The sequence below is a fragment of the Asterias amurensis genome, chromosome 2 (genome assembly GCF_032118995.1).
Source record: "Asterias amurensis chromosome 2, ASM3211899v1".
NCBI classification, from domain to species: domain Eukaryota; kingdom Metazoa; phylum Echinodermata; class Asteroidea; order Forcipulatida; family Asteriidae; genus Asterias; species Asterias amurensis.
This window is the reverse complement of record NC_092649.1, coordinates 11,774,744-11,802,150: the sequence shown is the minus strand read 5'-3', so window position 1 is coordinate 11,802,150 and position 27,407 is coordinate 11,774,744. Positions and strand designations below refer to the sequence as shown.

At 37.6% G+C, this 27,407-nt stretch overlaps 1 protein-coding gene across 1 annotated transcript in view; it reads left to right on the top strand.

The window, feature by feature from the left end:
• Positions 1 to 27,407, top strand: part of LOC139934047 (dynein axonemal heavy chain 3-like) — a 109,994-nt gene that overhangs the window by 35,600 nt on the left and 46,987 nt on the right. Inside the window, exons 18-41 of the mRNA XM_071928329.1 lie at positions 627 to 755; positions 1,216 to 1,416; positions 2,106 to 2,245; positions 3,421 to 3,579; positions 4,030 to 4,258; positions 4,889 to 5,041; positions 5,549 to 5,687; positions 6,290 to 6,488; positions 8,069 to 8,297; positions 8,987 to 9,157; positions 10,031 to 10,168; positions 10,322 to 10,465; positions 10,880 to 11,044; positions 11,515 to 11,649; positions 12,651 to 12,869; positions 13,498 to 13,598; positions 14,442 to 14,556; positions 15,375 to 15,508; positions 16,656 to 16,670; positions 18,982 to 19,146; positions 20,406 to 20,607; positions 25,407 to 25,645; positions 26,114 to 26,263; positions 26,789 to 27,008. Of these exons, the coding sequence (XP_071784430.1) occupies positions 627 to 755; positions 1,216 to 1,416; positions 2,106 to 2,245; positions 3,421 to 3,579; positions 4,030 to 4,258; positions 4,889 to 5,041; positions 5,549 to 5,687; positions 6,290 to 6,488; positions 8,069 to 8,297; positions 8,987 to 9,157; positions 10,031 to 10,168; positions 10,322 to 10,465; positions 10,880 to 11,044; positions 11,515 to 11,649; positions 12,651 to 12,869; positions 13,498 to 13,598; positions 14,442 to 14,556; positions 15,375 to 15,508; positions 16,656 to 16,670; positions 18,982 to 19,146; positions 20,406 to 20,607; positions 25,407 to 25,645; positions 26,114 to 26,263; positions 26,789 to 27,008 (3,891 nt within the window). The remainder of the gene's footprint in view (positions 1 to 626; positions 756 to 1,215; positions 1,417 to 2,105; positions 2,246 to 3,420; positions 3,580 to 4,029; positions 4,259 to 4,888; positions 5,042 to 5,548; positions 5,688 to 6,289; positions 6,489 to 8,068; positions 8,298 to 8,986; positions 9,158 to 10,030; positions 10,169 to 10,321; positions 10,466 to 10,879; positions 11,045 to 11,514; positions 11,650 to 12,650; positions 12,870 to 13,497; positions 13,599 to 14,441; positions 14,557 to 15,374; positions 15,509 to 16,655; positions 16,671 to 18,981; positions 19,147 to 20,405; positions 20,608 to 25,406; positions 25,646 to 26,113; positions 26,264 to 26,788; positions 27,009 to 27,407) is intronic.

The following is a 27,407-nucleotide window of genomic DNA, read 5'->3' as shown; positions in this document are numbered from 1 at the left end:
GCTGCTTAAGCAAAAAATTTGCTTAGGCACAAAAATAGCTCGCTTATTTTACACATGTTACTGGCCAAAATGTCATGCCATATACATTGCTTATGACTAGTATTTAGCTGTTGTTTACTTGGCATAACAATTGAGTGGAGTCTTGGCCGCTAATCTGATTTTACTAAGCAATGAACTTTTTGCTTAAGCAAAATTTTGTGCTTAAGCAGCTCTATGAAGTTGGGCCCTGGCTATAGCTAGATTTCCATGTCACCATGTGTTGAACTGGCCTGTTGGAGTATACAGGTATAATATTCTTCCTACTTTAGTCTGATTTTCGATTTTTATTTTTTTTTTTTTTTAGACCTTCTGTAGCTGTGGGGACTTTAACACAATGAAAAAAAACTCTCAAACATTTTTCTTTGTTAAGCATGCTCCCCACAATGTGGTTCTTGATGTGTGGGTTTTTCCTCCGTTGGGGTTTTCATTCACATCTAAAACTTGTCTCCTTGTTATTGACACTAGTTGTGACGTTGGATATGTAAATCAACAAAAACTATTTATACAGCTTTCTTTCTATTTTGAAAAAGAAAACAAACAATTTTTTTTTCTCAAGGGCTTTTTGTTTTCTCCTTCTTGGTTCACAGGTCGGTTTCAACATGCAGCCTACCAATGAGACACCATTACTAGAGATGCTGCAGATGGGTCTAGAGAAGTACCTGGAAGATCTTGGGGAAATCAGCTCACAGGCCAGCAAAGAGTTTGCTCTGGAAAAGGTAGAATACATTTTATAACAACTACAGAAATAGACATTTTAGTACACTGTGATGGACATAAAGGATACATGGGACGCCACGTAAAATGGAATATTCAAGACAATGTACACTAAGTGTACACATGTGAATATTTCTAGATGCTGGGTGAACATCGCATGAGTTGAAAAGGGTAAATGAAAATGTGTATTTCACGGGTTAGCAGTGAATTTTTGCTTCCGCGCGTGCATTTTTCACAATACTAGGCATACACAGCTACATGTAGCGCGCAGAATTTCTGGGCTAGTTTGCTTACTAAGCAGAGAATGATCATCATGAGCGTAGAATTCGGCAGTAAGCATGAAATCGGGCCCTGCCTGTTGTGGTAGATGTAATGGTTTTTACCATTTCCACTCTTCATCAAGACAGCTTACATTCAAATCAGACCCAAAATCTAAAAAAGTTCATGTTGTCATTTTTTCAGGCATTGTCAAAGATGAAGGAGGATTGGGAGACGGTGCATTTTAACTTCACTCAGTATAAAGACACCGGTCTGAGCATCTTGTCATCCCCTGAAGATGTTCAAGTCCTTCTGGAGGATCACATCGTTAAGACGGCTACCATGAGAGGGTCACCGTTCATCGCTCCCTTTGAGAAAGAGGTCAAACTCTGGGAAGCTAGATTGGTGAGTTATTAGGAATTTTGATGGTTTTGAAGTTTGCTCTGGACTGTCTCTCCTTATTTGCTGTGTTAGTTTCTGTATAAACGATTTCCTGTAGGATTTTAAATTGTTTTTTTCTCCTGTCAGTAAGTACCAGTCAGCAAATTTGTAAATGATAAAATTGTTCTAGAAAGCCTTGAGCTTGCATAGTCTTGTCATCCTTGTACATCTTGAAATCGATCAGTGATCAATAGTTTAAATCCAACAAATTTAAATCCAACAAATGTGTCACACTTCTTTAAGCACCTTATCTTCTTTCATCTTCCGTCATGCACGCTCTCCCTCAACACTTGTCCGCTTGCCAAACGCAGTTGAAAGGCCAAAGGACCAAAGAATTCTCACCAAGTGCTCTGCCTGGCAATAGTTCAGTGTTGAAAGCATCCCTATTTTTAAAAATTCAGACTAGTGAAAAAGCTGACCGACCAGTGAAATGACAAGCTAACTGGTCCTGTTGACCAGTCACTGAAAAACTTAATAGGGCAAACCGTGTCACGCTTTGGACCCTTCATTTCAGTTATACCTGAGTTATCTAACTAGCATCTAAATTTGAGGCATTTAACTTCTAATTTATTATTCAAGCAGATTTCAGATTTTGGGTGTAATGTCTGATGCACAATTACCCTTACAGAATGATTTTATTTTGTATTTCGCAGCATCGTATGAGTGATATCTTAGACTCCTGGTTGAAAGTCCAAGCAGCGTGGCTGTACCTTGAGCCAATCTTTGGATCAGCAGACATCCGTCGTCAAATACCTGTAGAAGGAGCTATGTTCACTGAAGTTGATGAGAACTGGTGAGTCTCAATATATAACTCTTCCCAAATGATGTTAACAATGAATATATATGGGTCAAAAGTGTTGTGCCTCTGTATTGACTATTCTTGTATAGACAAATCCAGGTGTGCAAGTCCTGGGCGCCGCCATGGGCGCCGCGCGCCACTGCTGCGGTGAACTTGTGCTTAATTTTGTGCACAAAGACACGAGCATATCGTTTCCCTTTCCACTTTTTATGGAAATTTAATATCTTCCTCGACAATCTATGCGATTTCTTTGACATGGTAGCATGATATTACGATTTACAACATTCTTGATAATTTTGTTTAATTAAGCACAGAGTAAAACACTGAAATTCTGACAAAATGCTCTGCCGATGTCGAATATTATGCAGTTTCCACGTCTTTTCCCCCTAACTCACCTAAAAAAAGCACCATTTTCAAGATGATCGGTTCCTATATAGTTGCAAAAATTTGTGGTCAGTGATCTACATTACTATATCATGATGTCCTGGCAAGGAAATTGTGTAAGTTGTTGAGGAAAACATTTAATTTCCATAAAAAGTGAAAATGAACATGATTTCCTCATGTCTTTGTGCACAAAACTAGGCACATGTACACCGCAGCAGTGGTGCGCGGTGATAGAGGCCGCTACCAATTTTGTTTAGTCGGGTTGGTCTATATGCCAATGGAAACTAAATTTCTGTGTATTTATAATACGGACAATAAAAAAATTTTAAAAATATTCTAATTGCGTTTCGATCAGAAGGTAGAGGACTTAACATGCACCGTTCATTTATTACAGTCATTTCATTTGTTAATTTGTCAGCTAAATACAAATATTAAAAAAATACAATAATCACTACAAAAAGGCAAAAATGTTACATAAAATATTTGTAAAAGAAGTGAACATTTTTTTTAAACACGTCAACAGCATACCTGAAGAATTTTTTTAAATGAAACTTAATTTTGTTTTGCTGTTTTTGTATCACTGTAAGTTGCATTTTGTAGATGATTTGAATCAAACAGATTTTTATAATTCTACTCAAGAGAGAGAAAGAAAAGAAGAAAAATAGAGAAGAGTTTATTAATGTCTGCTTAGTCTAGTCTTTAATGTGCTCCAACTTATTTCCAGCACTAGCAAATATGACAACAAATATGTAAATTTGTGAAAATTGTATTTTACTTCTTTTTAGGCAAGATATCATGCAAACAGCCGTAATCAACACAAGAGCATTGGTTGTCACATCTCAACTTAACATGCTAGAAAACCTACAGAAGTCAGAGGGTCACTTAGACACCATACAGCGAGGTCTGAATGACTATCTGGAGAAGAAGAGACTCTTCTTCCCAAGGTAAGGAACTCAAGGGAAAACTGTCTGGATTTGAGAAAGAAATACACTGAAGCTGTAGTCTAGGGGGACCAGCAATTGAGTTGTTAGTGGAATGTTTTTGTTGGGTTTATTGTGTAACCCCATCCTCTGTTGACAACATAAGTGCACTAGTCAAAACACATTTAAGGATTATCGTGATTCAGAACTGCAATGCGTTGTGGGTAGGCAGATGGGGCAGTTTGCTATGCGGTGTATGTTGTCAAGCATGACTCATACTTTGTGTGGGTTCAACAGTGCACTGTCTTGATATTTTGCATTTTGCGATAAACCTCATTAACCAAGCAGCTTTTTTCACAGCCACCACCTCTTCTCAAGAGAAATATTACATGGTGTACTTAAATAAAAATGTTCATCCTACTCTACCAAGCATAGATTAAATTCCTATTTTCAAAATAAATTTGTCCATCCTAGATTCTTCTTCCTCTCTAATGATGAGCTCTTGGAGATCCTCTCCGAGACCAAGGACCCTCTACGAGTCCAGCCTCACCTCAAGAAATGCTTTGAGGGTATTGCCAAGCTGTCGTTCACAGAGCGTAAGGAGATCACGGCCATGGAGTCAGCTGAGAAGGAAGTTGTTGACCTCTGCTCTAGGATCATACCGGCTGATGCTCATGGACTAGTGGAGAAATGGCTCATTCAGGTAAGGACCTTAGTAAGAAGGTTGTTTGGATCTGTGAAAAGTTGACTTCATAACTTCAAACACCCTACGACTTGATTTCTCAACAACATTACCTAATAATATTTGGGTGTGTGATGATGGATGAATGGGGACGGTTCTTAAAGGAGGCCAAGGGACACCCAGTCTTACGCAGCTAATGTAAGTAAGTAAGTAAGTAAGTGATGATGGAGTGGTAAACAGTAAAGTTTGACAGATCCACCTGTTGCTCATTATTGGAAATATACTACTGAGAATGTGTTTCTATTTCCACTTGACAAGATGCCAGTCCAGTGCTTTTGAGGTAACTCCCCAGCTCTCAAGGGTAGCCATGTATACTCCTGGTTTTAGAGAAGCAATTATAAAACAGTGCCTTGCTCAAGTGTTTTGTCTGATAAGGCCAGGATTCGAACCCACATTCTGTAAGTTACAGAATTTGATTCCACCGCCCTAGACCGCTCAGCCCTGACACACTTAGTTAAAATCTCAGAAAAAATACTAGTAAAGTTTCTGACAAGAATGTCAAGTTGTAAAAGCACAGAATTTTATTTTAACCATCAAGGCTCTGTAGAAGGATTGTTTCAGATTAGATTTCCTCTCATATCTTCCATCCAGGTTGAAGATATCATGAGGCGTAGTCTTCAAGAGGTTACTGGCAAAGCCGTAGCTGCATACCCCGAAACCCCACGTAAGACCTGGGTGTTGAACTGGCCTGGCCAGGTGGTCATTGCTGCTAGCACCATCTACTGGACGTCAGAAGTCACCAAGGTAAAATATAAATCACCAAAAAGTATCTACAACTCTGAATTTATCTCTGTGTTTTTGTAACTAATCAAAACAAATATCATTGTAAGTAAGCAAGATAATGTCAAGTTGGTAGCAGACTTTACCAGGTAAACCTATTGTTCTTGGAAATCTGATCAAGCTTAGGACTAAGCAAAGAATGTAAATTTACAAAGTTTGTCTGCTGCCCTGTATTTCAAAGTCTGCATTATATTCTACAAAATAAATCTGCAAGTCAATTTGTTGCAATACTACATTTTCCTTTAATTTTCTTGGTTCTACTTGGTGTAAATGACATTACACACAACTGAAATAGTACCACTTTAGTTTCACGATGTTATGCTTTCCATGTACAAAACAAATGTTTTTACAATTTGGAACTTTATCAATAACTGTAGTCAGTTGGTCTTGGTTATTTGCCTTACCAAATGCAGAATTAAAAATTGTCTATATTTGGCTAAAAATGTTTTTTCTTCTTTTCTTTCATATTAGGCAATAGAGGAGAATGGATTAGAAGTGTATCTAGACAAGTGCAATAAACAGATTGAAGAGATAGTTGAGCTGGTGCGAGGGAAGCTCACCAAGATGGCTCGCATCACGTTGGGGGCGCTCATTGTGATTGATGTACATGGTAAGATAATCAACTTTACTGTTAAAAGGGTTTGGGTACTTTTTGTATCACAAAACTGCTAAGACCAGATCGTATTGTGAGCAAAAAAGTCTGCCCCATAGTTAAGGTAAAAATATTTGTTGCCCTTGCCTGAAAGTAATTTTTCAGGAATCTTTGATTGGTCGTTAAAATATTTCCATCTTTAAAAAAAAAAAATCCCAAATACTTATTATATGTTGTAAAAGTGTAAACAAAGCTTTGCACTGAAACTTGGTTTCTGAGGTATTCAATGTCTTATATTTTGGAAGTAAAGTGTGAAAAGAAGCACTTTCTAGTAGTTTTTTAAAACCCCTGAAAACTCTTGAACACTTTATAATACTCTCTGAATCTTTCTGACACTGTTAAATGTTTTCTGAGTTTTTTCTAATACTTTCTGACATGTTCTGACACTTTCAAAAAGTTCTTATACATTAATATTCTCTCAAACTCTTCAACATTCTCTCAACTCTCTTATACTTTCTAATACATTTGAAGACTTTCCAATACTTTTTGCTAGTTTTGCAAATACTTTCATTTGAAACCCATGTGAAGCATTCATTGTAATTTTATAACTTGCCTCACAGCTCGTGATGTTGTCGCTAATCTTTGCAACCAGCTCATCACCGATCCTGTGAGTTTCTCTTGGATCAGTCAGCTGAGGTATTACTACGAAGAGAAGAATGTGATAGTCAGGATGATCACTACGACGGTACCCTATGGCTATGAGTATCTGGGTAACACTAGCAGGCTGGTCATCACCCCGTTGACTGATAGATGCTATAGGTAAGGTTGATGCAGCAATGCTGAATGGTGGTTAGATTGTGGGGGGTGCAGGAGGATAAATGTGATCATCAGAATGTGATAGTCAGGATGATCACTACGACGGTACCCTATGGTTATGAGTATCTGGGTAACACTAGCAGGCTGGTCATCACCCCGTTGACTGATAGATGCTATAGGTAAGGTTGATGCAGTAATTGTTGTTATGAACGATGGTTGTGATTCTTGGGGGTAGGGGCCAGGAGGATGAATGTGATCATCAGAATGTGATAGTCAGGATGATCACTACGACGGTACCCTATGGCTATGAGTATCTGGGTAACACTAGCAGGCTGGTCATCACCCCGTTGACTGATAGATGCTATAGGTAAGGTTGATGCAGTAATTGTTGTTATGAACGATGGTTGTGATTCTTGGGGGTAGGGGCCAGGAGGATGAATGTGATCATCAGAATGTGATTGTCAGGATGATCACTACGACGGTACCCTATGGCTATGAGTATCTGGGTAACACTAGCAGGCTGGTCATCACCCCGTTGACTGATAGATGCTATAGGTAAGGTTGATGCAGCAATGCTGAATGGTGGTTAGATTGTGGGGGGGGGGGGGCGTGCAGGGGGATGAATGTGATCGTCAGAATGTGATAGTCAGGATGATCACTACGACGGTACCCTATGGTTATGAGTATCTGGGTAACACTAGCAGGCTGGTCATCACCCTGTTGACTGATAGATGCTATAGGTAAGGTTGATGCAGTAATGCTGAATGGTGGTTTGATTGTGGGGGGTGCAGGGGGATGAATGTGATCGTCAGAATGTGACTGTTCGGATGATCACTACGACGGTACCCTATGGCTATGAGTATCTGGGTAACACTAGCAGGCTGGTCATCACCCCGTTGACTGATAGATGCTATAGGTAAGGTTGATGCAGTAATGCTGAATGATGGTTGTTATCGTAGGGGGGCTATATTGAGCTGAGACCACATGATCATCGAGCTGAGACCACATGATCAAGCATGATCAATCATGAGCAATCACCTTTTTATATTGTATAATTATATTTTTATCGTTGGCAGGGGTCTGGTTTTACACATCTTTTGATGACAGTTTTTATACTTTTGTTTTAACCTTGACAGCCCCTGTACAACTTGTAACTATTGTGTATGTCTAAAGATTTAAAATAAAATAAAAAAATAAATAAATAAAATAAATAAATCTATTTCAATGCTAGGGCTACACTGAACTGATTTGGGCTATCGATCCAAATCAACAGCCACCAGGAGCACGTTGCCTCCTACTCCTTGGGCTGAAACAGGGTCACTCCTTTACAGTCCGTAAGGATGGAGGCTTGGGTATCATCCACTAGAAGCCTGGCTGGTAGAGCAGATTGCACTACCCAATTTTATATGGTGAAGTGCCTTGCTCAAGGGCACAAGTGTCATGACCAGGTATCAAACCCACTCTCTGCTGCTGGTGAACTAGACCGCTCGGCCACGACATTCCATAATAATATAAATAATATCTAATATAGTATCTAACTTAGTTTCTAATATAGTTTCTATCTCCATTTTTATCCTACCCAGAACCCTGACAGGTGCGCTGCTGTTGAACCTCGGTGGAGCCCCAGAAGGTCCAGCTGGTACCGGCAAGACAGAGACCTGTAAGGACCTGGCTAAGGCTGTTGCTAAACAGTGTGTAGTCTTTAACTGCTCCGATGGTCTGGACTACAAGGCTATGGGGAAGTTCTTCAAGGGTTTGGCATCATCTGGAGCTTGGGCGTGTTTTGATGAGTTCAACAGGATTGAGTTGGAGGTAAGAGATTTGTTTACATGCTCCATGTGAATCTGAATGATGCACGCTTCAAGGAAGTTGGGAGTTAATCTTGTCTTAACAATATAATTAAGAAAACACACTCACTGCATTATTTTGTAAACTTGATCATATGTTGCATCATTTACTGCAGTGCACTGTAACATTAAAATAAAATTTATTTGACCCCTTGTACATATCGCAGTGTATTACACATGCCCTTTCCTTCATTTTGGGTGTCAAGATGTACTCAAAGAAATTGACACCAAAAAAGGGCGGACATGGTAGAAATGAGTTAATTTGAAAAGGTGCACTCCATATCTGCAAGGGGCCAGCTGACAGTTTTGATGATAACTGCAGTTGTGACAGGTGTATGATCAATAGATTATTGGACAACATTTAGATGAGGGTGAATCTTGACTTTTATTCCTTATTGACAGACAAGCTATCGATCACAAACAAGACAATGAACTCTACAAATTGACAAACAAAAATGCTGAAAAAGTACTAAGCAACTTTCAATGTTATTTTAGGTTAAGAGCATTTTTCTACTCAGTTAAAGCATATGTACCCTTTACCATAACCTAAAAAATACTAATACAAAGACAATATTGGTCCAATTTTCAAATTTTTGACAACTGGAAGTGTCAAGTAATCCAGAGAATTAAATTCTTTGACTTGTTTCCCTTCAGGTGCTGTCAGTCGTAGCTCAACAGATCCAGAGTATACAGAGAGCCGTAGCGGAGCAAGTCCAGGCGTTTGTATTTGAAGGAACAGAGATATCTTTAGATCCTTCATGTACGATGTTTATCACCATGAACCCGGGTTATGCAGGGAGGGCTGAACTACCTGATAATCTCAAGGTTAGTGTGTCAAGATTTCCGTTTGTTTAGATGATATAGGATTTGATGCTTTGCATGGTGATGTATCAGTATATATTTGTTTTTTTCCCGCTTCTTTCTGAATCCTTCCCTTAATCCCTTTCCCCTCTCTTTCTGGATTTGTATTTGTTTGTACTTGTTTTATGCCTCTGTAGAAGGTCCGGTTTGGATCAAAAGCTAAGGCCACCTACCCTATTCATTAAATATATAATTGGTTTGCGGTAACACCATGTGTGTATTTACTTGCCGGGTAGAGGTTGTTCTTTAGAGAACTGTCTTACTTTATTCTACTTCCGCGTAGTAGATTTATCAGATGTTCGGGAGACTTCTCAGTTCTAGAACTGTCCCTGCTTTTTAACTACTACCTGAGCGAAAGGTATAGGCAGTTGAATGGGACTACTACATGTACTTAAGCTTATAGGATGTTTAGATGATATTTGCCATCAAGGGGACTCGACATACTCCCACCAGGGGATATAAACACCAAGCTTTGCAATAACCAATCTCTCTCATACAAACATTGGTGTGTTGACCAGGTCTGCTTGCTGGTTTCATTCCTCACTTCAGACCAATGCCTTGCCTGTTGATTAGGTTCAGACCCTACCTGATTTCTCCGGTAACTAAAACTGACGTTTCTTCTTTCGTGTGCTACAAAATGGGGGAATAGACTTAGACCTGGAGCCTTTTTTTTTTGAGCAGCTAATCCTGTGTGTGAACATCAACATTGTTGGTGGAGAGGACACTCCCTGATGATGGAGTCCGCTTAAATTTCTGATCCAATGTGCATGAGATTTTAACATTTGCTCAGTGTACTCATCTAGATTTGTTTTAAACTTTTCATTTTTTTTTGGACAGGTCTTATTCCGGACTGTTGCCATGATGGTACCAGACTATGCTTTAATTGCTGAGATCAGCTTGTACTCCATGGGATTTGTAGATGCAAGGTCTCTATCTACCAAGATTGTTGCTGTCTACAAACTCTGCTCTGAACAGGTTAGATAAAAACAGCAATTTTTGAGATAATCCAAATATTGGTTTCAACACAATTATCTCTTTTTTCCCCCAACACAGTCTCTCATTTGGAGAAGAAAAGTAAAATGTTACTTAAATTCTAATACAATAGTGTATTGTTAATTTGTTTTACAGTTGTCATCACAACATCACTATGACTACGGAATGAGAGCAGTTAAGTCTGTACTAACAGCAGCTGGTAACCTAAAGCTCAAACATCCAGAGACTGCAGAAGACATACTGGTACTCCGCTCAATCAAGGATGTCAACTTACCCAAGGTAGATGAATGCATAGTCTTAATTAAAACCTATATACAAAGGTTGTTCATGGTTTGTATGCTTACCAGAATTGGAGTGGAGTCCATGACCATCAATTTTTGTTGTTGTAATTTATAACCATTTAAATATTTTTTTGGGGTTGAGAGATTTTGAAAGTTGAACCTGGTTCACGCATGATGAGAAAGTGAAGCGAATTTCCCTGAATCACAAACGGAAAACTGAGCGTACAAGATGCATCATGTAATTTACTTCATATTCACTTTCGCATGAAGTATGATTTATGATTTCAGATTGACAGTTGACCGTTAATAATTCAAAATGTTTATTGTAATTTTTTTTTTTACTTTGAAAGAATGAGAATCAAAATCTATATTTTATGCTAAATTTGTCAATTTGATTTTTTTTCCTTTGTAGTTTCTGTCGCATGATATTCCACTCTTTGAAGGCATCATCTCAGATCTGTTCCCCGGTCTAGAGATGCCCAGACCAGACTACGGTGTCCTAGAAAAGACATTGAGAGATACAATTCTCAAGAACAAACTCCAATGTGTGCCGTGGTTTATTGAAAAGATCATACAGGTAATTCCAGCAACATGTAATTGACAAAAATTACAATTTCGTTAACTCAGTAGGCCTAACATTTTGTGTGTGAAATAAAATCAAGAAGACAGCATGAAGCTAAAAATGTTATTGGATAAGAGATACTCTGCAAGACCAGAGAACCCGTTTCTGCTTAGTAAAACATGAACAAATTATATGCTTACTGTGTACTTCAATGTATATGGTTATCACTCTTCACTCACAGTTTTAGCGCAATTTTGTTTTTAATTTTATTTCTATATTTTTTAATTATTGTATTACTCTTTACACTGGCAAAACAGCTACAAGTCATTAAAAGGTAAACAAACTATGTCTAAGAAAACAAAAGTGTATACAAATGAAGTAAGCATTGCCATAAATTCGACCAAAACTTCAGGTCAGTGTAAGGCACTGCATCCCTTCTTCGTTCCACAGGTGTTATTCCCAAATGTTCAATTTCCTCTTTGCAGATCTATGAGATGATCCTTGTACGCCATGGTTTGATGATTGTGGGTGATGCCATCGGTGGAAAGACCAGTGCCTTTAAAGTATTAGCAGAATCATTGGGAGAGCTTCATACCAAGAAACAGATGGAAGAACACAAGGTGGGTTGAAGTCTGGGTCGACCAGTCTAGTTGAGTCATGTATGACTCATTTCACTTCATTTATTCTGGTTGTGAAGCCAAGGACTCTCAGAAAAGTGAACTTAGTCACTGTACTAGCCAAGAACCTAGTCGAAGAAGACAAGGAAGGAAGTTTTACTTTTAGATGTGGGAGGGAAACCCCTGAGAATTATTCCAGGGAAAACCCATGGAGTCACGGTGTGGTCGTAGAGGTAGAAGGCGGGGTAAGATACCACTCCACCCACCCAACCCACAAGTTCTGATAGCTGAGCTATTAGAATGTGGGTTTGAATCCCTGCCATGATACCTGGGGTCAGTTTCACAAAGAGCCAAGATTGATCATAACTGCAAATTAATCGTAGTTGCTTAGTAAAGTGTGATGTCACAATACAAATCACTATGGTAATACTGACAATTTGTCTTAAGATTGATCTTATTGCTCTGTGAAATCGACCCCTGTGTCTTTCGGCAAGTTATTTAGCTACATTTGCTTCTTATTAGCCAGGAGTGACTGGGTACCTGCAAGGGTAGAGATTCATTACATAAATAATTAACAGCCCACTTGCACATGTTGCTACCAGTGCTGCATACTCCAAAGGAGTAGAGATACATGTAGATTAAGAAATGCTTGAGGCCCATTGAAAAAGGGGTGTAATAGTGAAAGCGTTTTGTGTTTAAAAAGATACTCTATCATTATTATAGTTTTGCTGTTTCGTTTTCTTCAGGTATTATTTGAGAAGAGGTGTCCTTCAGTGCTAATTTGTGATGGAATAGTTTGGAAATTTGTACACCGATGTGTGTTAGCACGGTATACATGTACTCGAAGTACTATCCCAAGCTCTGTGAAAACAAATCACAGGCATATTATTCGGGTGCGATTCGAACAGAGAACCTTTGGAATTCTAATGTGTATTTTGTTGTAATTTTGGTTGTATTTTGTTGTAATTTTTGTTGTATTTTGTTGTAACTTTGTTGTGTCTCAGGTCACCTACCAGATCCTGAACCCCAAGGCCATCACCATGGGTCAGTTGTACGGCCGCTTTGACCCCATCTCACATGAGTGGTCAGATGGTGTTCTAGCCAATATATTCCGTGAGCAGGCAGCGAGCACCAGCGATGATCGTAAATGGTGTGTTTTTGACGGTCCTGTGGACGCAGTGTGGATTGAGAATATGAACACAGTACTGGACGATAACAAAAAGGTGAGTTAACTGTGCCTCAAATATGGATGGCAGAATTATAAAAAAATTAAGTACAATTTAAAGGGTTACAGTGCCATCAAAATTTGGATGTTTGGGAATCTTCCTCTGCTTTTCATGCCAAAAAATAAACTACGGTATCTATAGTTAATTGGTAGTGATTAGGTGGTCTGGAACCAATTTCATGAAAACTGTTAAAAAGTGCTGCACTTTCACCAGCCAAATTCTGGTGTTGGACATATCTTTTAGTCAATGTTAGGTAGTACAAAGAAATTCTCATAAATTCCTGTTGAATTTTTTATTGTTTTTTATAGATAATGGACGGGTCTATCCTTCCCCCAATGTTTACAACAATTTAAATGGATCAACCCAAACAAATTTACCATGAAGAAGGCCTTTTATTAATGACCCAACACTTGCTCAATTATAACACAATATGGTCATCAACAAGAGTATTTCTATGGCATAAGTTGGCAGTAGACTTACCAAGTTTAGTTCTTGAAAACATATTCATGCTTATCACTACACAAACAATCGCAAATTTACTCATAATAGTCACTTATCTCAAAGTATCCATTAAGAAGTCTTGAAGATGACAATGATTTGTATGTCACTCTTTTTCTTCTCTCAGCTTTGCCTGATGAGTGGTGAGATTATTCAGATGAGCAACAAACAAAATATGATCTTTGAACCCAGAGATCTGGAGCAGGCATCACCGGCCACTGTCAGCAGGTAAGTGTGTTAGGGTATGACCATTTGCAAAGGTCATATCTATCATAATAAGGTCAATTTAGGATATCACCTGTACACAAGTATCACCAGGAATAGATTTCTCTAAGAGTTAAGACTAGTCTTATCTCAAGTAAGGACGAGTTACTCATCCTAACTACGGACTAGCCTTAAGTTTTTAATAACTCCTAAAAATTCCTATGACTAGTCGTAAGTTAGGACCATCTTTGTGAAATCCACTCCAGCTCTATTGTAAGCGATCAGACATAAAGAATCCATGCTCTTTGATCTCAACTCTAGCTAAACAGGATACTGTTCCCAAAATCACCATGAAGTCCATTATTATGTTCATCTGTCCTTTTGTCTGTTTGTCTTTCTGTCTGGTTGTCTTGTTTTCTTGTCTGTCTGGCTGTCTTTTACAACCTCATGCTTACCAAAATGGCCCAGTACTCCATTTATTTATTTATGTTTACTCTTACCTAAGGATATATTTTGCTTTACTCCCTAGTCCATGTAACTGTTGTTATTCTTTTGTGAGAGTGTGGAAATAAATGGATTCTTGATTTAAATTGAATTGAGTTGAATATTCAGCATAACAACTCCAGTGGGTTACCAAAAGGTGGAAATGCCATCATTTCATATACATTACATGTATAACATTTGTATCCCAGTTTTAGACCCTTTTTGTCAGAAATGACTCTCGCCTCTGTGGATTCTTCATTTTTATATGATCAAACCTACGCATATCTCATCAGAGTCCAATCAGAAAAATACTTTCTACAGATTCTACCTTTAGCGTTTCAAAATATTAATTGTCTTTAAATTTATATAATATTAAAATATCAGATGTGGCATGATCTACATGGAGCCAATACAGCTGGGCTGGAGACCTCTTGTGACATCATGGATGGAGCACCAGTTACCAGACTTTGTGACCAAACCACAAAAAGAAATGATAGGGGTGAGTAAAAATCTAAAGAAGAAATAAAGACAAATAGTTGATTGTGTTTTTTTGTCATGTTTAAAATTGTTATCATATTCAGTACTGAATGAGTCTGACGAAAAATGACAACTACCAGTGAAATTATAAATAACTTAAAATGAACTTTTTGAGAGACATGTTTTAGTAAATTAAGGGATTCCTCAATGCAAAAGGAAACACTTGGGTAGTACAACATACATTTTATTGACATATCTTACTGTACCCCTAGACAGTTACGGTAAGATGAAAGTGTCAATGCCATTCTTTTTGGAGATTGCCTTGAACTGGTTGCCTGTAAATTGCCCCATGCGACACAGCTCAATGACCCTGGACACTATTGGTTATTTTCAAAGACTGGTCTTCTCACTTAGTGTATCTCAACATATTCATAAAATAACAAACCTTTGAAAATTTAAGCTCAATTGGTCGTCGAACTTGCGAGATAATAATGAAAGGAAAAAACACCTTTTCACACGAAGCTGTGTGCTTTCAAATGCTTGATTTCATGACTGACCTCACATTCTAAATCTGAGGTCTCGAAATCAAGTCCACCGAAAATTACTTCTTTCTTGAAACTCACAATGTTTTATACCATCAACCTCTCTCCATTACTTGTAATCAAGAAAGGTTTTATGATAATAATTATTTTGAGTAATCACCAATAGTGTCCACTGCCTTTAAGACAGTAAGTGATCCTACAAATCTAACTTTGTGTCTTTTTTTGCATGACAAATAACTAGCCATACTACCAGACGTCAAGCTGCTAAATTATAATTATGTTTTCCTTTTATCTTCAGTTGTTGTTCGATTGGTTGTTACCAGCTTGTCTGGGTCATGTGACCAAACAGTGTCGTCAGTTAGTCCCTGTCTCTGACATGCACATGACTATGTCAATGCTTAAGCTCTTCTCATGCCTCCTGGATGAGGTCAAGTAAGTCAATTCCACAATTCTGTTTCATGTCACAAAAGAAAAAACCCAAAATGTATCAGTTTGAAAAAAGAAAGTAGAATAAGCTGTTAAAAACTGCTTACTAACCAAAAAGGAGAAAAAAACAATTCTGGCCTGATGTTCGACTCCAGCAGTGTTTTTCTCGAGCCTACCAGTTTAAAAAGGACACTTTGAAAAAAGAATTGAAGTCTGAATTGAATGTTATGGTGTTTTTTTTCAAGTTTTTTCCTTAAAGACACTGGACACTATTGGTAATTGTCAAAGACCAGTCTTCTCGATCACTTTGTGTTTCTCAACATATGCATAAAATAACACACCTGTGAAAATTTGAGCTCAATTGGTCGTCAAAGTGCGAGATAATAATGAAAGAAAAAACACCCTTGTCACACGTTGTTGTGTGCTTTCAGATGCTTGATTTTGAGACCTCAAAATCCAATTCTGAGGTCTTGAAATCAAATTCGTGGAAAATTACTACTTTCTCGAAAACTTTGTTACTTCAGAGGGAGCCAGTTCTCTCAATGGTTTATACTGTCAACAGCTCTCAATTACTCGTTACCAAGTGAGTTTTTATGTTAAAAACTATTTTGAGTAATTACCAGTAGTGTCCACTGCCTTTAAGCACTGTTCACTATACAACTTTTTTCACACAACTTAAAAGCTAGTTCAATGACGGACAAGGCTATGTTTTATGGAAAAAATCTTTGTCTTCTAAGAAGGCAAAGATTCTGATTTTCACTGCACTTTATGTATACAAGTAACCTGTCAATGATGGTCACAGGCTGTAAATCTCATGTGCTGTCAAAACTTTCTGGAAAACTTTGGTTCCCGTGTAAGAAGCTTTAACATGAAAAGGATACAAAATCATGCACTTTAATGAGGCCCAAGGCTTGTATATGTGCAAGAGTGCGCGATCTATTTAACGATACACTTACATGTACGTTGCATTGTTATTTGTTGATGCAGTGTATGGTGGATTTATTAACAAGCACTGAAATGGTTTTGAGATTAACTCGCAATACTTTAAAAACGCACTGAAACTAACCCGTACTTCTTGTGGCACTTTTTGCTCTGCATATTGGGTTGCACTTTTGCTTTCGGGTTGTGATCTCCACGGCAACTCTTATTACAGGGCCATAAGGGACAGGTAAGTGATGCTGTTTTTGTTTTATATTGAAGCACTAACTTTATATTTTTATCTATTCTGAACATTCACATTTCCTGTAACAATATTAATGAAAACATGTACTGCATAATCTGCAAGGCCTAGCAGAATGCAGAGTAAGAGAGTAAAGGCTGAGTCACACTGCAGTGATAACGAAAACGATAACGATCTCACGATGCATAGAGATAGCATTCTATTGGTTGAATTGCTCTATACGCACACGCTCATTCAACCAATAGAATGCGCTCTCTATGCGTTGTGAACGTTGACGTTTTTGTTATCGCTGCAGTGTGACTCGGCCTTAAAGCTAATGTTTCAAGTCAGCAGGCAAGTTAATTATAATAACACTGTGTAGACATTCAAACTATAAAAGGCAAAAGAAGAGAAGCAGCAGGGAAAAAAAAGGCACACAATAAATTTTATTCAATTGGTCTTGAAAGTTTCATGTTGGACGGAGAATTATTTAGGAGTTTCAGATGACACAATATAGTTCATTTTTGTAGGATGTATGGTTTGAAAGGGAACCAATGGACTCTATGTTATGGAAAGTATATTCTGTTCTTAGACAAAAGACCCATGGACAGAGTATTGTACCCAAAAACGTTCAGTCCATCAGTTCCTTTCAGAATCACAAATACTCAAAAAGACAGATGGCAAATTCTTACACTTTATTACAAGAATTTATTTGTTTGTTTGAAAGAAGGGAAGAGATAACGAGTGTAATTCATAGTATGTTGAATCAACTTCCATTTCTTTTTCATATCATTTCATTTTCATATTTGTACAAGAAAACATAACTTCTATTGGGTTGATTTGCTGAAGGTACCATTCAAGAAACAGAAAATCACTAAGGGTATTAAATGTATAGTAACATTGCTTTAAGAGAAATTTCCCAGATTGTACTGGGTTTACAAATTAAATTACAATAGAGCTGTTTTAATAGAAAGTAGCAAGCACAACAAAATTATGCTAACTAGAACTGCACTCTGCGTAATTTAAGTGTCTTTTAGGGGGGAAAGAATTTCAAAATGAACTCTGTAATCTTTTCTAATTTCTTATTCCTTTTGTCATCAAACTAACAAAATAACAACCACCATAACGGTAAGAATTTATATAACTCTTTTTCTTGTTTGTGGTCACAGCACTGTTAGTCTGCACTATATCTTCAAGAAAAAAATACAAATTGTCCCAAAAATATCATTTAACAAAAACAAGTATTCAAAAATAAAGAATTTGTTTTTTGCTGTGAAGCATGAACAAAATCTCATGTTGTATTTGCTGTTCATTAAGTGGCCATGGTTATCTTTTTGTGGTTGTGCTGCTTTTACGTGTGGTTTTTGTTAAGCTTAAAACAAGTTTACATGTACCAGTCCACATTAGAAAACATATTTATGCTTTTAAAGTTGCATCACCCAATTATTAACAGACAAAAAGTAACATATGCCACACACAAAATACTTGGGAAGTTGTTTGTACATGACGGCTTATAAACAACAAGAGAGATACATGTAGTGTCAGGTCCCATCAGTAACTCATCAGTTGTATCTTTCAACTTAAAGTTTCACTAATCGTTGAGACATTTTTTGTTCATTGTCCCAAATGAAAGTTTGTAACTTCCACAACTGCAAAAAAGTAGCTATCTAATATTTAAAGCAATTTTTTTAACCCTCAATTCGGCAAAAACAAATATGATGTACATCTTCTTCTTCCTACCTCTGCATGATACTTTTCTGAGCTGCCATCTAGTTATATTTTAGTCTCAAATCAATTGTGTTTTCTATGTATCTTTTAATTTTTTTGAAACAACATAAAAAATGTGGTTTTGTTGTGATGTCAAAAAGCACATCCTCCATGCGCCAATGTTTTGTACCACAACATTAGATTACAGCATCATTACTACATTCCAAATGCTTTGATGGTTTAAAACGGATTCATTTTTTTTCGGTATTGCAGCATGGCATTTTGTGGTACATATAAACACCATTGAGTTTCTAAATTTACATTTACCCATAGTTTCTAGTAAATTACAGATATATAAAAATAGAATCAATTTAAACCTCAGCCCTTTAACATGGTGCAGACATCTCAGTTTTCTTCTATTGAAATCAAGTGTTAACCAAACCGAGGCTGAAAGGAAAGTAGTCTGTTTCTTGTGCATGGCATGAGAAAAATAGTTATCATTGTTAAAGTGTGTTCAGGGAATCATACAGATGGGATCTTCATGGTAAAGGTCTTTGTAAAGTACTAGCTGTATCTATTGATTTTGATTGATTTGATTTGATTTTGTTGACAGTGATGATTCCAGTAGTGAAGATGATGAGGAGGATGGTGAAACAGGAAACCAGTCCCTGACGGAGCAGAAGGTTCAGGAAGAGAGAACCAACATGCTGGTCTCTCACTTTCTCTTCTCATTAGTGTGGTCTGTAGGGGCCACCGTAGACTACTCCTCAAGGGAAAAGTGAGTACAAACAAAACCTGGGCCCAATTTCATAAATCCTCTAAGCACAAAAACTGTCTAGGCACAGAATATTATTTCTTAGCAGAAACAGGCTAACAGCCAAAATTAAATTGAGTTTGCATTATGGTGGCTGGTGCCAAACTTATTTTTGGCTTAGCAAAGTATTTCTGCTAAGCATCTTTATAAATTTGAGCCCTGGCTTTGCTGGAGAAAAATGCACTCGGCTCTCTTAGTCAGGTTTAGTGAGTTGAGTTCTGGAGTGGTCACAATGTGAATTGGTCACCGTGTGAACAGAGTCTGATCTCAGTGTGTTATCTGTGTGGACCAACTATGTTCAAATCACACATCATTCACACAGTTTTCATAGAAAACACACATAGTGACTACTCCAGGAATATGAAAAATGTGTGAAATATGTGTCATTTGAATATAGTTGGTCCACACAGAAAACACACTGAGATCACACTGTGTTCACACGGTGACCATTTCACATTGTGACCACTCCCACACTATGAAAACTGTGTGAAATGTGTGTGATTTGAACATAGTTGGTCCACACAGAAAAAACACTGAGATCACCCTGTGTTCACACGGTGACCATTTCACATTGTGACCACTCCCACACTATGAAAACTGTGTGAAATATGTGTGATTTGAACATAGTTGGTCCGATAGAAAACACACTGAGATCACACTGTGTTCACACGATGCCATTTCACATAGGGAAACTTGCTTAGCAAGTTTGTGTGCAAACAGGCATTATGAAATTCAACCCTTTTTTCAATTGGTTGATAAAGCACAGATAGAAAAGCGTTACCCCATCAAGGAACCCCTTGGTTGCACTTTCCATGGACTTTTTATAGACCACATGTACAATGGCATTACAAGCCCAAGACAGTCTCCTCACTGTGATCATTGAAGAGCTATCGTTGGCTGAGTGTCATGATGCGCAGTGCGTACAAACATGTTTCCTCTGATTGATATCAAAGATGGTGGCTATTGCATTTAAATATATATTAATTGTTTGTGTTTAAGGCATTCCGTTTATAAGCTGTGGCTTCCTGTGTAATGCCTCCAGATATTATTAGTTTATTATTTCGGGTTTTTTTCTAAAGTAACTATCCTTGGTGGAAATAAATGTTGATCAATTGAATTGAATTGAATTGAATTGAATTGAATTGAATTGAATTGAATTGAAGTGGTGTATTCCCACTCCCATGATACTCACTTGCATTATACAACTCTCCTCCCACCAACAGTTTCAGTGAGTTTTTCAAGCAGCTATGCGACATGGACACCAGCGGCAAGCACCCACGACCAAAGGACCTGAAGTTTGCTCGTAACCTCCTGATCCCAAAGCGAGGCTCTGTGTATGAGTATGTCTACATCAGGAAGAGATACGGATCTTGGCATCGATGGGAAACCATGGTAACATCAACTGACATCGGGGCTAAGGCTAAGGTAGGATAGGAAACGGAATTAGCAAATTCTTCTCACTGTTACAAAAAAAGAAGCCTTTTCTCCGAAACAAAGTATAATGGCCATTCAATTATAGTTTGATTCAGTTTTATTTCTTTTACTAATGTTTTTAAGGAGACCTTTTACAACTAGTTTAGTCTGGGTACCTACCCTCTGGGTATATGACATGCCCTATATGGGGCAAAGGTGTTCTCCTCCATTGTTCTCATATTTTACGACACTATTTTCCTCTTGTTCAGAAGTAAACCCCCCTCCTTGCTAAAAACAAAAACAAACAAAAAAACATTCAAGTAAAAAATCCTCTGAAGAATTCCTTAGATTTCAAGCACACGATGAAGTCACATAAGGAGGGTTACATCATGCCCCATGTCAAGCACCAATGTCTGGACACAAACTGTAAAGCAGTGAGAACCAAAGTTAAGCTGAAAGTATAACCCAATACTGACCCCTAGGACTAGCTGTAAGATTTGACATGTACCTCCTTATAAATCACTCCTTGCTTATTTCAATGCAATTTATTTTTAACTTTGCTAATTTTACGGAGCATGTGTTTGCTGTGGTGGTTAATGTGTGCTTAACCTTTGCATGGTGTCTTAAAATAAATGGGCCGAGGTTTTTTGGATTTTTTTCTATCATGCTGCTGCTTAAATCATTCAGCTTACATTGCCAAATGCATTTTTTCATCTTGATTTATTTATTCATGGAGGAAGAAATTCAGACTCTTGGGAGTTTTTTTTGGTGTGAGATCCAGATGAGAGATTGCATATATTATTAAAAGAAATTAGATTAGCTTTTGCAAACTGCCAACCAAAAGGATCTATGGTTTAAAAATGCAAAAGAAATTAGTGAACAGCCTGACGTTTCGACCCGAGCTGATTCCTTCTTGAAGGCTGTAAGATGTTTTTGGTGTTTTTTGCCAAAATATATTATCTTGTTATTAAATTGGCTTAAAAGAAAAAACTTAGTTTGCAATTTTAGAGAAATTTTTAGAGTTTATTCTTCAATTATTGGGAAGTAGAGGTTTTCTTTACAAATAATGTTGGTGTTCACACCAGGTGGCCCATCTCCTGTATGTTAAAAGTTATTTATTTGTTCGCACTATTTTGACATGCTTTATGTGTTTGCACTGATCATGCTTTTGCACCCATCACCCACCACCATCCCAACCCCCTCTACTGCACTGATGGATGTATGTATGCTGTGTGTGTCTGCACCTATTATTAACAGCACTGTAAGGTAATTGCACAATCACTCATTCGTAACTTTTGTTTGAATCACTATATTGCACCTAACTGATCAAATGCATTACACGCAATGAAAAACCATGAGCTTTGTTTTATACACAACATCAAAGCCCAGTTTATACTTCCTGAGAGCGCTTCATGCGAAGGGAATGTTATGATCGTTATCTCTGACATTTTAAGAGCTCTAATAACCAAAGTCAAGAGTATATGACTATGAGCCTTGTTACACTACGAAAAATCTCTGTGTTGAACACGGGTCCGACATGTGTTAACTGGTGAAACCTTTTCACACTGCAACATTTCAACACGGCACTGAACCGTGTGTCACAGCTCTGTTTTCTCCGTTAATGTTGGGCACAATCAGAGCACATCCCAACTCTTGTGAGTTGTTAGTTGTGAATTTGTGGCGTCAAATTCACTTCTTATTCACAGGAAGTATGAATTTGGCTTATGCAAGTTTTTTTCCAAGTTTTGAATTTCTTAAAATGAGTCTACCACTAAATAAACCGTTTCCACTTGACACAGACTGGTAATTATAGGGAATGCATTGAGCTAGTTGAAACAAAATGCAAGTCTTTGAGCACATCTTCTATGTTTTAAGAATTGTCTTACCAAAGATTACCAATTTAAAAAAGATCAATGTGTTCAGCTCAAGGTGCCCACAAATAATTGCCATTTTGGATCTGAATTGTGTGAAATTACCTAGTGTGTGTGAAACACAATATGAACAATTGGTCTCAGAGAATTCTCGTGTTCTGCAAAGAACTTGGGGACAAAGGAAAGAACAACAGAAGTATATGATATAATGACCAATTATTTTCCTGGTTTGTTCAATCACCTCTTTTTTGATGAGGTTTCAGCTAAAGCAAGCTAGTCGAAACATTTCAGACCAATTTAAGAACTGACTCCGCGGTAGTTCAGTTAATCACGATCCTATAAGCTAAAGTAGTAGTCCCAGCCTATTTTCTATACCATCCATCCGGGTAATAGTTAAAAAGCAGGACAGTTCTTTTCAGAACAGAAGTCTCCCGAACACCCAAACATCTACTCAGCTGTAGTTCTCTAAGAACAAACTCTACCTGGCAAGTAGATACACACATGGTGTTACCGCAAACCAAATATACATTGATACCTCACCATGCAATGCCTCAAATCCTATATAGGTTTCAGCTTAGTTTAAAAAAAAGCTTTTCTGAAGTATTTTGCTTTCCCTTTCTGTGGATTTTAAGAAACAGCCCCTCTACTTTACCATATCGCAATCATCAATTTCATCATGTCTTTGATTTGCTCAATTTTGTGTTTGCTTGCTGCATGCTTCTGACTTGGATTTGTTTGATTTAACGTCTGCCCTCTACGCCACTAATCATCACCTACCAGAATGATAATGACTTCAAGGTTATGGTAAGGCAGCAATCATAGACAGGCACCCGTTGTTCTGTTTGGTTATGGGGTTACATTTTCATGGGCTACCATCAGATACCATACTGTGACCTTCCAAGTACTTTGCATGAATGCTGAATAACTCCAAGCAAAATTTAGGGGATACCGGATGGCAACAAAAAATACTTATTAAAAAATGACAAAACAGACTTTTCAAACACCATTAGGTTTACATTTCAAACCTCAAAATGATTGTTATTGAATGAAAATAAACCTTAAAAACAATTCTTTTTCAAATATGGTTCTGTAAAGATTTTATTTATTAGTCACCTGGATTGCAGGCATGCAATTTTTCAGTTGATTTTATCATTTTGGTTTCTCATCAGTGCGTTTGAAAATTGAAGAAAAAAAATTAAAGCCTTGGTGTGCCTGGCACTTTCCTCTTATGTTGACAGTTGCATGCCTGGGCCTATTATTCACTCATTAAAGGTTATCATGTCTTACATTCTTTTCCAGTAGTTTGTTTAGAGTGGTTATTTTTCTAAACACATAACACTAGAGGCCAATTTCATAGCGCTGCTGAACAGAAAGTAACTGTTTGTGCTAACTTTAGCTGAAAATATTTGCTTAAGGGTAAGCTATCTTCACTGTCACAGGTTAGCAAGAAAATTAGGGGGCCAGCTTGCATGTCACCATGATCTTGCATTCATACATTAAGCACCGGAAGGTTAGCACTTCTTTTCATGTGCTTACGGTAAGCAGTGCTATGAAACGGAAATCATACAGGAAGTACAAAATAGTTCTTACCATTGCTGACTAGTTGACGAATCAAAAGGCAGGCTACTTTGCTGGTGTCTCTTGTTAGCAGGTGAATGACACAACAATGAAAAATGAAAATGCAGTGTCAACTTGCACATGCATCTGGACGTTTTCTCAAAGTGTTTGTAATTAGTAAAGCACAAAAATTTGCTAACGTTAATATTTTGCATGAAGGTGATTATTAACTGTTTTTAATGCATCAACAATGTATTGCTAAGGATCTGCCTCACTTGGACCATAGAGGAACTTAAAGGCAGTGGACACTTTTGGTAATTACTCAAAATAATTATTAGCAAAAAACCTTACTTGGTAATGAGTAATGGGGAGAGGTTGATAGTCTAAAACATTGTGAGGAACTGCTCCCACTGAAGTGACGTAGTTTTCGAGAAAGAAGTAATTTTCCACGAATTTGATTTCGAGACCTCAAGTTTAGAATTTGAGGTCTCGAAATCAAGCATCTGAAATCACACAACTTCGTGTGACAATGATGTTTTTTCTTTCGTTATTATCTCGCAACTCTCGACGACCAATTAAGCTCAAATTTTCATAGATTTGTTATTTTGTGCATATGTTGAGATACACCAAGACTGGTCTTTGACAATTACCGATAGTGTCCAATGTCTTTAAACTGTACTCAACTATTGCAACTATTTAGGTCAGATCTCTGAATGAATAGTAGTATGGTTTGCTTTTCAATTACACTCACAATTAGGCCAACCTTTATTTCATGCTCTTGTTCACATCTTCTCTATCAATCATAGTGTGTTTGGAACTTTAAATGATGTTCAATTAGAGAGGGGTGTCATATCTCTTCATGGTGAACTAACTTCTCCAATAGGAATACTTTTGGCACTTCTGTTTCACGTGCCTATAGATAGTTCCCACATGATGTTTCTACCTATGGTGTCATCACATGGTGTAAAATTGGCCATCTATACGGGCAAATCAAAAATTGATGTTTTGTGTCAATAGCGCTCGCAAGACGAGAGAGTTTTATCAAATTCTGTGTGTGATTGCTCAATGAACCACTTAGCTGCGTAGAAAAGTTAGCCCAAAACAAAGTTGCGCGTAAAGATGGCGTTATTTGGGAACTATCTATAACAGAAAGTCGTCCATCATCATGCATGTTATTTACATTGGGTCTGTGCGCATGCTTTTGGGGTTTGCATGAATTTGGGCAAGCTTATATTAACTTAATCAATAACATTAACTCCAACATTTCAATAACTTTTTAAAATTTTAGTTTCATAGATTTTAATTATATTGCAAATCATTCTTTGTAGATACCAAACAAAACTTTGATGCAAAATGTTTGTGACCGACTATTTTACTTTCTAGATTAACGAGCTAATAATAAGAACAGTCGAGACGGAACGGCAACTGTACTTCCTACGCAAGTTTGTTTCCCAAGAGCGCCCTCTATTGTTCGTGGGACCGACAGGCACGGGCAAGTCGGCCATCACCAATGCATTCCTCTTGGAGCTGGCGAAGGGACACTACATCCCAAATAATATTAACTTCTCCGCTCAGACTTCGGCCAATCAGACGCAAGATATCATTATGGCCAAACTTGATAGGTGAGAGTTTTGTTTGCTTGTTATTATGTTGTCAGGGATTGGAGAAAGTGGGAATCTATTCAATGGTCAATATGGCAGAACGTAATGCATAAACATTTCTCAAAGATTACTTTACTTTCATCAATCATGGAAACATGGGATTAAGTATAGAAAGTTAAACATGAATGAATACTGGTTTCTTAATGAGGTCTGTATTAAAAATACAGATAATTGTGTTTCATTGGCAACTGGAAACATTAACATCACAAAACAAATACTTATAGCAACAACTACATTGCAAAAAGTAGTAAGTTGCCAGACTGCCAACATACATGTGGCTCAGTTGGTAGAGTGCCGGCCATTAATACAAAGGTCGTTTGTTCAAATCTTGCTCTAGTAATCTTTCCTTTGTTCAACCCCAAATGATTTAAAATTTACCTAGTCAGTTTCTTTTGTTGGTTATTATATGAAAACAACTTCTTTTACTAGGAGGAGGAAAGGGGTTTATGGTCCAGCAATCGGCAAGAAGTTGATTGTATTTGTTGATGACCTCAACATGCCTGCTAAGGAGAAGTATGGTGCCCAACCTCCTGTAGAGCTACTCAGACAGTGGATTGATCATGGGTACTGGTTCGACAGGTGAGTTGACACAGCAATTATCATAGGATCCATTTTTAAACCCTAGTTTTGACTTAGGTTTCGACTTGGGCTCAGTAAGTAAATTTGAAAATGCACACTTTCAGTCAAACTTCAAGCAGGGCCTTATTTCATAAAGCTGCTTTTTATAAGCACACTAAAGTAGTTAAGCACAACCAAATTTCAGAGTGCTGCTAGCACAAAAAGTAGCAAAGCACAACAAAATTGCATTTGCTTAATAAGCACAACAAAATATGAGAAATAAAATTAGCTGTTTCAAACAACTTACCAACCAAAAGGACCTGTGGTATAAAAGCAAAAAATAGTTAATGGCCTGACATTTTGACCCAATCAGTCTTTCTTGAAGCCTTAACAGAATAGAGCTGCTTAAGCACAACAAGTAGCTAAGCACACCCAAATTATGCTGACCAGAATACCATGTCAAATTTTAAGTTTAATTTTGTGCATTGTTAGTGTACACTGCCTTCAGTCTTATAATACAAAAACTGTTTTGATCATGAATTGTAGGAAGGACACAAGTGTACTACGTCTGGTGGACTTACTGATGGTCTCAGCCATGGGTCCACCTGGGGGTGGCAGGAACACCATCACCCCACGGTTCCTACGTCACTTCAATATCATCACTCTGGATTCCTTTGACGAGAAGACAATGAACAGCATCTTCAGTCCCATCATGGATTGGCATTTTGACCAGGGATTCCAGACCAGCCTCAAGAGGTTCTCAAGGGTACGCACTCATCGGCAAATCTGTGTTTTTTTATTTAGTTGCTTGCGTGCTTTGATCCATACTGGGCTTGAGTCCACAAGACAATGGGCTTCATCTTTGAATGAGTTGGTCAGTTTGATCTAAGAGATTTCTTGAGAACAAGGGGATCATGAAACTAATGTAGCACTCTGTATAAACTGCGCAAGTTTCTTGCATATTCCAGCATTGCAATATTGGACCTGTTTAACTGTGTAAATTTGTTATTATGCTATTAATAAGTAATGAAGATACCTCCGGCTCAGAACTATAAGGTCGTTAGTTTGTTCTTTTGTTACTTGATCAAATTGGTTTTGCATACTCATGGTAAATGGAGTTTATTGATCTACAGCAGTCTCCCAAGTACTGTAAGGAAGCGTTGAC